Consider the following 14,071-nt stretch of genomic DNA (forward strand, 5'->3'; position numbering starts at 1 on the left):
AGGGCTTTATCATTTTATTTATTAAAAAAATTGAGAAAATTTTATCACAAAATTTTTATTTATAAAAAAAACAATTTTATCACAAAATTTTAATTTATAAGAAATTTAGAAAATTTTATCACAAAACAAGAAACTCAGTGACCAAATTCATCGTTGTATTTTTTATGGGTATAATTTACATCATCTGGCCTCACATTAAAGCATGTAGTAGTTGATGTTACCTACGGTAGGCTGGAATGTTTGTCAGATTTTAGAAGATTCAATACTGACCGCAGAGATCAGCATGCTGAATGTGTACAGTTCTATACAAAACAAAACCATGGATGTCTGGAGTATAAGATTTATAGGTCACGTTAAGATGTTCAACCAACTACCTTTATGACATAGCTCTGCTAAATCAGAATAGGCCAGGGCTACACAATCACAAACTTTTACAGTTTGATAATCATTGAAATTGTAGTAAGGCACTATATTTGAAAGATCTTTGATATTAAATGACATACAAATAGTAAATTCCTCAACAATTGTGCTTGGCAGAATAAGGCTTTGATATAAAAAGAAACACTACTTTGTCACTCTAAAACAAATTTTTAACATGTACTTTCTTATGGCTTGATAAATGGCTGTTACGGGTGAATGATTTGCCACAAATTTCACAGCTGAAAGGTTTCTCTCCTGTATGAATGCGCCTATGTCGAGGTAAATCACCATTCCGTAAAAATGATTTGCCACAAATATCACAACTAAAAGGCTTTTTTTCAGCATGTGTCCATTTATGACTGGTTAAATGACTATTTTGGGCAAATTGTTTACCACAAATATTACAACGGTATGGCCTCTCTCCAGTATGTATTCGCTTGTGACTAGATAAAGTACTTTTTACAGAGAATGTTCTACCACAAATATCACAGCTGTATGGTTTCTCTCCAGTATGTATTCGTCTGTGTGTAGATAACATGCTGGTCTGGGAAAACATTTTACCACAGATTTCACAGTGATATGGTTTCTCTCCTGTGTGTGTTCGTCTATGACTAGCTAAAATATTACTCTGGGTAAAGGCCTCACCACAAATCTCACAATGGTATGGTTTTTCTCCAGTATGAATCCTCTTGTGGTTACGTAAAGAACTCGTTACCAAGAATGCTTTACCACAAGTATCACAACCATAAGGTTTCTTTTCTGAGTGTACCCATTTATGTCTTAACAAATGATTATTTTGTGCGAAAGTTTTACCACAGGTCTCACAGCGGAATGGTTTTTCTCCAGTATGAATCTGTTTATGAAAAGACAGATAACTCTTTATAGAAAATGATTTACCACAAATTTCACAGTGATGAGGTTTTTCTCCTGTGTGTAATTGCTTATGTATAGATAAATGACTATTTCGTGAGAATGATCTACCACATATTTGACAAGTAAAAGGCTTTTCACCAGTATGAACTCGTTTATGACCAGATAGATGGCTGCTCTGAGAGAATGTTTTACCACAGATTCCACATTTGTATGGTCTTTCTCCAGTGTGTGTACGTTTGTGGGAAGTTAACTCCTTTTTTTGAACAAACAGTTTCCCACAAATTTCACAATTAAATGGTTTTTCCACTGTATGTTTCCGCTTGTGATAATATAAATCACTATTTCGAGAGAAATTTTTACCACAAATTTCACAGTGATATCGCCTTTCCAATGTGTGAATTACTTTATGTTGAACCAAGATAGTGCTTCTAGAAAATACTTTCCCACATATTTCACAGCGGTAAGGTTTCTCCCCAGTGTGAATTCGAATATGAGTGGATAAAGAACTATTTGTGGGGAATTTTCTACCACAAATTTCACAGTGAAATGGCTTCTCCCCAGTGTGTATCCGTTGATGGACATTCAGATAGTTTTTGGAAGAGTATTTATTTCCACAAATTTTACAATGATATGGTTTTTCTCCAGTATGTGTCCTTTTATGTTGAAAGAGGATACCTTTTTGAGTGAAATGTTGACCGCAAATTTCACAACCATAAGGTCTTTCTTTTGAGTGTGTCTCTTTATGTTTAATTAAATGACTACTTTGAACAAAGAATTTGTTACAAACTTCACATTTATACACATTATCTATGTTAGATTGTTTACCATTTAAGGGTTTGGTATCAGGAACTTTACAAGAATATGCATTATGATTAATTTCATTTTCATTAGCAGTTTCTGAGTGTTTCAGTGAATTGTTGTTGTGGGAATTTGAATCCCAACAGTTATCACAAAATAGCTTTATTTCTTCTTTAATATCTGAGAAGTTTTCTTCAGATGATTCAATATATCTGGGAAATATTTTGCCACAAATTTGACAAGGATATATCTTCTCCATGTTTATACCGCAATAGGAACTACAAAACACTGACAAAATCAAATTGCTTGATTAAATATGAAGAGTCTTAATTCTAAATGAAATCTTCAGTAAATGAGTCACACAAATTATTAACTGAAGGTTTATGCAGCTGATTATAAACAGAGGCCATCATTATTGGTACATTCCATTTATCCACTAAGTAAACTTCCAAAATCTCAGGACAGATGTCGTCTTTAGTCTCAATATTTCATTAATGTATGAGAAGAATTCCTAAAATAGATTAAGATATCAAATTTTAGTAAAACTTTCAACAAGTCTTTTGGGATTCATGTAATTTAACCTACTCTGTCAAATGTAATGCTTATTTATTCATATTGTTTTGAATTAATCATGCATTATCTCATAGCTTTGAGATTTCATTGTTTATTTTCAGAATGATATTGTGAGTTAGGTGTGAGAGACCAGATCTAGTTGGTATGAAAATTAAACAGGTAGCAGGATATGGCTGATTTAAATGCTAAAAGGTTAGTGAAATTACTGAAATAGTGATCTTGTAACTACCCCAAAAGATGAAAAGAAAGAGACTCATCATCATCATCACTGTTATGTTCATTTTTTCCATGCTGGCAAGGAGTAGACAAAATCTATTGAGGTAGTTTCCTGTGGCTGGATACCCTTCCTATGGCCAATTCCTATTTGCTTTGCAATTAAGATATTCTTAATTTGCTGATCTCCATACATTGAAATCAACAAACCTGCCAAACTATAGGGTGCACTATTAACAGCTGATCTAAATAAACATAGTGGTTATTAAATTTAAAGGGTAAATTTAGTAACTACAACATAGGGATACACAACATGTTTAGAAGCAGCTAGATAGTTTTAAGGAAGAACTATTTTAAGCTCATTTTCCATGTTGTTATAAGTTGAACAGTTAGACAAGATCTGGCAAATCAAAGACTATGTCTTGCTCCAATGTTTCAGTTTTGGCCTACTTTTTAAGGCTAGATGCCCTTCATAACACCAACCACTTCATGGAGTTGCCTTGTAACTCTCAAAACTAAAGAGTCTATGACTGAAAGGTGAAAAAAAAAGAGAGAAAGATTGATAACTTTAGGTAAGTTGTTGATGGAAGTTAAAGTATGATGGGTGGAACAGATTTATTGTGTGAGGGTGGTAGTGAAGAGAATAATAGAGACAATAATGTTAGGGAAGTAATGAAAGGGAAAAATCAGTGTCAGGGGCTAGTGAGAAATGACAAGGATAGGTGATAGGGTTAGTTGAATTGAGGAGTCCAATGTTGCCAAGAGTAATAGCGTCTTCAACATTTTTCAGCATTAGAAAGGGCATACAGTTATAAAAACCCTACCAAAATAGACAGTAAAGCTTGGTGTAGTCCTCTGGCTTGCTAGCTCCTGTCAAACTCTCCAACCTGTGCCAGTATGAAAAACGAACGTTAAAAGATGATGATGACGACTTACTTTGGCTACTATGCTTTCAAAGCACACACCTATGTCGCAAAAAAATGTCACCTACGAAGCAAAAGATATTGATTGTTGACTACTAAGGACTCATCTGAGCAGTTGAGACAATCAACTTCTTGGGTGTTTTTCATCAGAACACCTGTGCACCTTTCATATATAAAGGCTACCTTTGCTGTTAACCTGCTCATGATCCCACTATTCCTTAGATATCCAGTTTTGATTGGACACATTGTATGGACACACTGCTTTTCTGTATACCAAGCACTGACATTAGTTTTTGTAGTGTTCTTCCTTTTTTATGATGATATAATTTTGAAGAAATTTGGTTGGTTATTTCTAACTTGCATAGAACTACACCGAAAGCTTTCCATTCATTTTTATGTATGTTAGGTACAACATTCCTTATTTTCAAGGCAGTAGAATATGATCTGTTGGAGATCTGACTACTATTTTTAGCAGTCCAATCTACCTTATAGCAGCTCCATTAGTAGTTCTATTAGTTGTTACTCTTTAGTCCCAGGTTAGTTAAATCCAATGAAATAACCCTATCATAGAAGGGTTTCAAGTCACATTCTATTTTTTTTTTTTTTTTTTTTGTATAGCAGCAATTCTTTAAAATTGAAGGATATATGATTTGAGGGTGATTCGGCTGCTATTGCTATCAATTCTGTCATTGATTAACATGCAGAGTTCCCTTATTGCTGTTCAGACTCAGGTTCTGTCTAATAGAGCAAATTTATGATAGAAGAGGTTCCAGTTCTAATCATTTTCTCTTTCTGTATATCAGTGACGATAGTGTGCTCAAAATATCCTTCCTTTTATAGAGACTGCAACGTGTGATCTTAGGAATAATTTTATAATTGATAAAATTATAAGCACTTGATCCAAAATCAGACAACTCTAGCACTGGTAATTTTATCGGTTATAAAATTATTCGCAAGAACTTTTCAGAATTACTATACATAACATATTAACATCATTTTATTTCAAAAATTGGACTGTGAAAGTCTTGAACCATCAAAGACTAAGGGATTTAGTTTTATATATATGTAAAATGTATTAGCGATTTCACAGCAATGCAATATAGATGTTGATCTTTGACGTCAGCATTTTATTCAGAACTGAAAAGGAAATATTTTCAATTCAGGGGACGTAATCTTTATACGCAATAGTGATAAATTATCTCCCCATTATCTTATTGGTTATATTCTGCGCTTATACTACACACCTAAGTACATTGATATAACTAATGGGTTTTACCATCTGTATGAATCACACAACCAGTATATACTGTATGTATAGATCACATATCAACACAGGGAGCATCTACCTGCACGCACGCACGCGCACACCCACCCAAACAACACAAAGGTGAGGTTGTACATACAAGAAAATACACATATGCAGACATGGATACTTAGATAGGTTTCGGCCACAGTGGTCCAGCCCATAGCTAACTTAATAGTACCACCTGGAAAAGACATTTAGCAATGTATTTTTGTATAGTTATTTTCAGGCATCATTGCCCATTCGATTAAAGAGTTATTGTTTGCAGCAGTATACCCCGGGTGTAAATGCTTTATCTGGAATTTGTTGGTGATATTCAACCAGGAACTTTTTGAAAGTTATGAAATCTTATTCCTCCTTTATATGTTTTGGAATGATGTTAAAAGGAGCAGGTCCAGTTGAGTAGAAGTAGTTCTGTCTTAATGTTGTGGTGTGTTGAGAGCACGATTTCTGTAGAGGACGCATGGCACGGGAACCAAGCCTTGGGTGGATTTTAAAAGTAATACCGATATCATTTGGGCAATACTGTCAGAACAATTTCCACATCATACAAATAATAAAGCGGTCTCAGCGGCACTGGAGAGAATACAGTTTGAGATCCGCAAGTCGATCACAGTAATTAAGACCAGATCTCTGAGGTGCTTCAAGCATTTTAATATTCTGGCTTGTGTAGGGAGACCATAGCAGACAACAGTACTCAAGGTGAGGGCAGGCAAAGGTATAAAAAAGAAGGATAATGGTTGGAGCATCTCTAGACTGGAAAGTCATGAGGATCCAGGAGCACACACTGCGGGCCAAGTCAACTTTCTTGCTTATGTGGACACTCCATCAAGTTATCGTCGACAGTCACACCGAGGTCCCTAGTGGTGTATCTCTATTCATCTAAACTGCATACAAAGTAATATATGTATATAACTGTGTAGGTGCTTATAAGTTGCCACTTATCCACAGGTACATATTGAGCCAATATTGTCATATATCGATGTGTCTACACATATATTTTACACTTGTATATCTCTATGTTTACAAGTATATGTGGATACCCTCAGTGCCACACATCTGCATGGATACTACTGCATACTTGTGCATACAATGAGCATGCATGTATACACAAGGGTGTGAATAGACATACATCTATAAATCCCATGTGTCTACAAATACACAGACTTCTATATATGCACAAACATATATAAACACATCACTCATTTGTGAAGCCAAGTGCACTCTAGGGATGTGAAGGTGAGAAAGGTAGAAATCTCATAGTAGTGAGGTGACTGTCAGACAGAGTTGTAGTAAAAAAAAAGGGAGAAGTAAGGTTAAAGATAAATAAGAAAGGATGGATGAAAATATATTCAATAAAGTTGAACCTTATACAAAAAGCCAGCCATTTCAAAAGAGTAAATTGCAACACCACAAGAACAGAAATAGACACAAGAATATATGTTTTACCCCTAATTCTCAACTTTTTAGCACTAATAGATAGACACTTCCCCATAAACCAGAGACATAGAAAATTATTCAACATAGCATTAAAACTGGCTATAGCTCAACCTACAAAAGGTAAAACTACCTATCAAGAACCCAGACAACCAACACTGAGGCCCCATGCAACTTCAAAAACCAAGCAATAAGCTCATTACATTAGTCATGCAATGCACAAACAGTGATACACAAAGCAGAAACACCTACCACAGGTCCTACCTCCAAGTTTTGGAGGTAGGACCTCCACAAATGATAGCTAAAATGACAGACACATTGAAGGAGCAAAATAACAACCACATTGCTATATTCAGAAATACCAAAATGTCACATCAAGTTATATCTGGGGCTTAAAAGTCAGTGACAAAGAATACAATATAAAGTGAACAATATTAGAAAGGCAAATATGTGCTATGCATAGTAGAAAGTAGATTTCTGCGCATGCACAAAGATGTATAATATAAATGTGTGTGTACATGCACTATCTGATATATATATATATATGTGTGTGTGTGTGTGTGTGTATATATATAAGTTCAAAAATGAAAAACGACAAAAAACAAAGCGAGGACGTAATACAGATTGTGTTACTGGACGCTCAACAAATGAAAGACAGAAGATGGAATATACGAGAATATATTATTAATCGCAACAATTGTTTTGACACATCTAGCATCAACTCCTCTTGTGGGACACACAAAAACTGGTTCAGGAGTATCCGGTGGTGTAGACGTATCTCATCGGGTGATAAATAAATAAAAAAACTCATTAAAATGACTGTTCCATAATGCAACTTTCCGTTTTGTAGGGAGAAAAACAGCCACATGGAGGAAAATTCTTCATTATATATATATATATATTTCACAGAATATCCTGGGTGCATTTTATCACAGTACCAGCATTAGTGAAGTTACCTTGCAACCTACATAACAAAAGGAGACCCCCACTACTCTATGTTGTCTCTGTTCATACAGGTCAAATTGCAAAAGGTGAAGAAAGTGAGAGTATGAAGGAAGAAACAAAATAATTTAGGTGACAGCAATGATAGTATAAATGAGCTGAGAGAAAAGAACTGGATACAAGAGGAATCAGTTGCAATATGGAAGAAAGAAAACTGCACTGACATGTTCATATGGATGATGATACCATGATACTTGCATAAAGAAGTGTTGAGTTCTCCAAGTGAATGGAATCTGAGGAACAAACAGACCCAGAAAGACATGGGATGAAGTGGTGAACACTGATTTCATGATGTTGCATCTCCCAAAAGAAAATGACAAAGGACCATATATGGTGCTGGAGAAGACCTTATCATAGGTGCAAGAATAGTTTAATGCACATTAAAATAGGAACTATATCACAAGTTGGAATATATATATATACTGGGACCTGTCATCATTTTCATACCAACTATGTTTCCTGTTCTCCCTTCCTTGCCTATCCAATACTCTGTCATCTTTCTATTACCTTTCTCCTATTTATTGCACCTTTATCCACGGAATGAGAGAAATACTAGAGCTGTTTATACTCAATCCTTATCTCTGCCAACAACTAGTTCTCTCTTGTAATTTCTTCCTCTCATCATGTTGCTTGAGTAACAAGAGATTGCTTCAGACCTGTTAATAACCAATACACTCCTTACTAGCCAACACTCTTTCTCTTTCAAATCACTTTATTGGCACTCATCATTCTCTTACCAGGTAACATTACCCTCATATGCTGGTTTCACTGACACTTATCACACCAAAACACATACTATCTCTCCTACTAACATTTAGTACATCTTTCATTTCTCTGATACACCCCACTTCACTCACTCTCCTTCAGTCTCTTACAGTTGCCATCTAAACAATTCATTATGCATGTTCTCTTTACCAGCTAATGTTATACTGCTTACTTCCACTTTCTCTCCTTCAGGTCACTTAACTTTTACAACAATCCCACAACTAACCATTTTACAGCTCTCCATCACTCATTCTCTTCCATTACCCCCTACAATTACTGTTTCATTACATTTTACAAATACTAGTACTATCTCCTTCATTTCCCCTTTTCTCCTTCCTCTACAGACCATCATACTCTTCCACTTTTCTCTCTTTCATTCTAGTTCTTCTTTTGCAATCGTCTTGTACCCTTCTTTTAGTTAAATTGCTTAGTACAAATGGAGACAATGTAGAACAGTAAGAACCCTCCTTCTGTTTTGCAGGATACAAGGCAACAGCATTAGTACAAATATCACATAAAATATATGCAGTAAACTTCCATAAAACTGTACTCTATACCATCAAAAATGGTTGGGGAGCAGATGGAAACGGTAACAAAGAACTCATTAGTCTTGTCTAGACCAGGAGATGACAATACTAATCTCGTGCTGGTACCACTATAAATTGTACCCATCACCAACCTTTTTACAGTTAAAAAGGTTGGAGACTGGAAGGGCATCAAATGCAGAAATGAAACGTCAGCAAGACTGGGTTCTCCTACCGTCTATGAGAGCAATGGGTCCCAATGAGGTCTTGCACTTGAATCCATGCCAGTATGGGAAGTGGAAGTAAAATGGGTCAAACCCTTTAGTTTGACAACTATTACACTATTTTTTCTTTCTCGGGTCAAACCCGTTTGACTGTAAAATGAAAATAACGCACACATACATACATATATATATCACCCAGCATTTACCATATCACATCGTTTTACACTCGTGGGATCCCAGCATTACTCTATTCATCTTCTCTCGAGTTTCATCAACTGTGGTTTAAAAGCTTAGGAGTTGTTTGAAACATTAAAATTATTAAAACACCATTATATTACAACTGTGGTTGTTATCTTCAGAACAGTTAGCAACACTTTCACCAACTACAGTAATCCCTCGCCATATCACGGTTTATTATTTAAGCTTACGTCGATTCCTCCGTGGTGTTGTTTTGTATTTATAAAATATATACAAATTATAATTATTTTTTTTAAATGGGCGAAGGTAAAGAATACGGATAATCTTCCAGTTTAGGGAGGTAAAAAAGTAAATAAAAATACAAGGGAAATAACTTAACGTCTTACTAGTATTATCCGTACTACTCTGAAATGTGTTTTTTTTATAGCTGTTTATAAATAAATCACACACGTGATTGAAGTTAACTGTGTATATATATAAATCACACACATGATTGAATATCATAGTACCGGCTGCACAACAACTTATGGTAATATTCCAGTATAGGAAAATAACGGTCAAACTAAAGCGTTTCACCCGAGCTCAAAAAAAGATTAGTGTAATAGGTGTAAAACTTGCTGTGAACGAATATGAAGAAAAAATGCGCGCTCGCAGACGGGTGGGTGGGGAGATTACGGATAATACTAGTAAGACGTTAAGTTATTTCCCTTGTATTTTTATTTACTTTTTTTACCTCACTAAACTGGAAGATTACCTGTATATCTTACCTGTTATGCTATAGAAATCAATATTTAGTGTGAAAATATATTTACTCACACCAAATCTCCGTGAAAACATACAAAAACACATTATCGTTATTCTCCAGAGTCAAACAAGTTGTAGCGGAAACGGAAGTATGGTATCATGTGACAAATGTAAACACACCGCTCTCTAGTAAATAAAACGAAGAATGTGCAAATATGTGTTTTGTTTTTTTTTCCCGCTGTTTATAAATAAATCGCACACGTGGTTGAATATCATAGTTTCTTATGTGAAAGATCGAAAATGCCACGTGGAAGACCGGCTGCACAACTTATTGTTCCTGAAAACGAAATCCTCACTCGTCAATTAATATTAGAGGAGTGTTGGAATATGAGTGAATTATCCAGCAGTTCAAGATACAAAATGTTGGAATGATGTGCGCGCCGTCGGCTTATTAGGAATAAGTTTACCTGCGAAGATTGTTTAGTACCATGCGGACTTGTTACACGCTCTGACAGAATTGATGGCAAAGAATGGTACTGTAAAAATTGTAAACACAAGAAATCTGTTCGTTACAGTTCATTCTTTGAAAGGAGTCATATTCCACTGTTCAATCTCGTATTGCTTATTTACTGCTGGTGCAAAGACATGCAAAACCTCATTATAGACGAGTGTTCTGTTAGTCACACTACCGCGGTAGAATGGCTTCAGAAAAGCCCCGTGGAAATTGGTGGTGCTGATAGTAATTATCAACATGAATTTGTGTGGCGGAATTCAACCCCAAAAGGAAAAACATTCGTTTATTTTTTGGTTGCCATTTCCGAAGTTGAGTAGGTGAATTTCTAGAACCGCATGCTGACTCTCACTCGGCGAGGTCGTGTTCATTGAAAATAGATATATTTTGATGAAATTTTCTACAGTGCAATATATTCAAACATCTGAAGCATAACTGTAGAAAATTTCATTAATAAATATCTATTTTTAATGAACATGATCTCATTGATTGATGGTCAGCATGCAGTTGTAGAAATTTATCTGTTGAATTTCATTATCATTTCCATCGACAAAGTTCTCTCCATGCACAGTTTCTTTTCTGCCTGTTGTTTGACTCCGTTCTTTCGGGTACTTCTGCAAACCATTTCGTTTCCGTTTTGGAAAAAGAAAAAAAAAAACATTTAAAACTTTTATAAGAAAAAATTCCGTCGCATGCTGTTTTAGGAAAAAAAACAAAACACGTGTGTGATTTATTTATAAACAGCTAATTTTGGCACTATCATGCTTTTAGCTTGTCAGAAGTGAAAGTGCTCACTGCCTGCTAGTGAAGTATCTGTCTGCCTGCATGCCTGTTGCTGGCCTGTCGATTCTTTGGCTACTGACAGCTAATACCATGACTGGCCGGAGCGAGTTATATGTCTGTCTGTCTCTCTATCTATCTATCTATCTATCTAATACTCGGAAGTTCGCGCGTCCGTGCTAGCTAGTCGTGGGTAGAAAACACAAATTTAATATAAAAACATATTTCCTGAAATTGCAAATTATTTAAAATATAAAAATATAATTTTCAACAGAGAGAATTTATCAAAATAGAAAACAAATGAAGTTTGAAGTTTAAAACTCTCTCTATCTATCTATCTATTACTCGAAAGTTCGCGTTAGCTAGTCGTGAGTGGTCGATCCTATTATTTTTAAACTTCAAACTTCATTTGTTTTCTATTTTGATAAATTCTCTCTGTTGAAAATTATATTTTTATATTTTTAATAATTTGCAATTTCAGGAAATATGTTTTTATATTAAATTTGTGTTTTGTACTCACGACTAGCTAGCGCGGACGCGCGAACTTTCGAGTAATAGCTAGATAGAGAAAGACAGACAGACATATAGCTCGCTCCGGCCAGTCATGGTATTAGCTGTCAGTAGCCAAAGAATCGACAGGCCAGCAACAGGCAGACAGACAGATACTTCACTAGCAGTGAGCACTTTCACTTCTGACAGCTAATAGCATGATAGTGCCAAAAAAAATTTCCGGAAAATATTTTTAAATGGGTGGGGTGGAGGAATCGAAATTTTGAATTTGAGATTTTTGAAAAAATTTTTTCAGAATCGGAATCTCCATAGCCTAAAACGTGGGATTCCGGTAAAAAAAATAAATAAGGGGGGGGGGGAGGTTCAGATTACATATAGTCCGTCTCCGCCATCCATACTGAAAGGTATTCCAGTCTTTTGAGGAATATAAATATCTACACTATTGATGTGTCTTTCTCTTTATACAATATGTCAGAGATTTGTTATTTTTAGCAGATCGAGTCACCACTTTGCAGCGTCTTAGACTCCCCACCCTTGGAAACGTTATTTGATTGAAAGTAAGGTGGAGGTAAAGAATACGCACACCACCTATTTCGGCGATTAGATTTAGGGTTATGCCGAAAATGGGTGGTGTGCGTATTCTTTACCTTCACCAAAAGTAATAGATAAACAAAGAACAAAAATGTCTTTCCCAAAAAATATTTTTATGGATAAATTGATTAAAGGGAGATAACTTCTTTCGAGCACAGCAAGTTAAGGGTAATCACTGAAATGACGACAGCAAAACATGAATACATTGGAATATGTTTTAGTTTAAGGAAAACAAAAACAGTAATTTTAGCGACTTTCAATTATGACAGCGGTTAGTCTGAGACACGAGCCCCGCGAGGTGGGGGTAGCTGTTGATGCGAGTGTCGCAGGCCATTCTCCGCGGCAACATCTTAGCAACTATGTCTGCGCGCGATTGAACACATTTAGTCTTGGTTGTACAACCTGTTACTCCTCCCACTCAACTTTTGCTGCTTGGTATCCTGCCATACACTTATTCTTTTCTTCTTCAAGTAATTCTGGGTTCTTTCTCCATGATTTAATCTTCAATACTTTTATTTTTTGTTTCTTTCCTTCCTGTAAAAATGTTGTTAAATAAAAATTTGTTTTCTGAACTCGCCCTAAATCCCATTTTAAAAATAATCATTTCATTCGTGTACTACTTTTCCGAAAAGTTCATCACCTCGAGATATCCTACCTGTAGAATCGTTGGCTACCCTGCCAAAAATTTGGTTTACGATTCTTCACCTAATCCAAAACAGTATTTTAAAACAGTTGTTTTCACACACAAATAAGAAGAAAGAGCTATATATGTTCGAGAAAGAAAGCAGTGGCTTTTATTTGCAGCTTTCCAAGAAAAGCGATGATATCAAAAAATAGGCTTTAGGTAAGTGCTTTCTACTATAGCCCTAAAATGACCAGTGCCTTGTAAGTCGAATTTGGTGAACAGAAACTGCGTGGAAGCTCATTGTATATCTATGTATGAATATGTGGTGCGTGTGTGTTTCAGTTTTTATTTTCAAAGACCTTGCAAAAAATTAGCACACTTTGTTTATATTCCGTAATTAGCAGTTCGGCAAATGGTTATCGATGAAATAAATAGCACACTTGAAGGTAAGTATTGTGGACATAGCCTCAACACTGTTCCAAATATGGGAGTAGTATTCCATTATCGAGTTCGCTGAGCTTTGAGAATTCGGTTTTGTCTTGTGTTGAGGATGTGCTTATTGCAAGAGAAAATTCTCAGTGATCGCAACCCTAAATGGGGGTTCGGTGGGATAATGTCGCAGTATATACAGTTTCTGACTGGACGAAATTGGCAATTACAAATTCCAGGTAAGGAGAGGCACTGTCAAGGTTTTTCCATGTGATGCTAGGGAATTCATTTCCTTGATTTCAGAGTCTCAAGTTTAAACAGGATTGCAAAAGAATCGTTAATGTCGGAAAATGCTTTGTAGTATTTGTTTTGGTTCTGGGTTCAAACCCAGCTGAGGTCAACTTTGTTTTTCCCTTTTTCGGTGTAGATAAAATAACGTAATGTCAAGAACTGAGGCCGATGTAATCGACTAACATCTCCCCTCAAAACTGCTAACCTTGAGCCTAAATCAGAAATTATTATTTCTCTTTACCGTAATACGTTTACTACAAATATATATTAACTGAACATCTTTTTAAATAGATAATTTAGAGACTGTTTTTCAATAGGCATCAGCATTTACAACTTT

The 14,071-nt window shown here is 35.5% G+C and overlaps 1 protein-coding gene across 2 annotated transcripts in view; it reads right to left on the bottom strand.

The window, feature by feature from the left end:
• LOC128247916 (uncharacterized) overlaps positions 1–14,071 on the bottom strand; it is a 14,792-nt gene continuing 721 nt past the window's right edge. The window contains exons 2-3 of one of the 2 annotated variants that reach the window (XM_089352555.1): positions 10,070–11,122; positions 1–2,602 (exon numbers count right to left, since the gene is read on the bottom strand). In XM_089352555.1, coding sequence (XP_089208681.1) covers positions 578–2,350 — 1,773 coding nt within the window. In that variant the 5' untranslated portion in view covers positions 2,351–2,602; positions 10,070–11,122 and the 3' untranslated portion in view covers positions 1–577. Of the gene's footprint in view, positions 2,603–10,020; positions 11,509–14,071 lie in introns of those variants that run through there. The other variant, XM_089352557.1, reaches the window with a different exon arrangement.

The sequence above is a fragment of the Octopus bimaculoides genome, chromosome 5 (assembly GCF_046866305.1).
Source record: "Octopus bimaculoides isolate indiv1 chromosome 5, ASM4686630v1, whole genome shotgun sequence".
In the NCBI taxonomy this organism is placed as follows: Eukaryota; Metazoa; Mollusca; class Cephalopoda; order Octopoda; family Octopodidae; genus Octopus; species Octopus bimaculoides.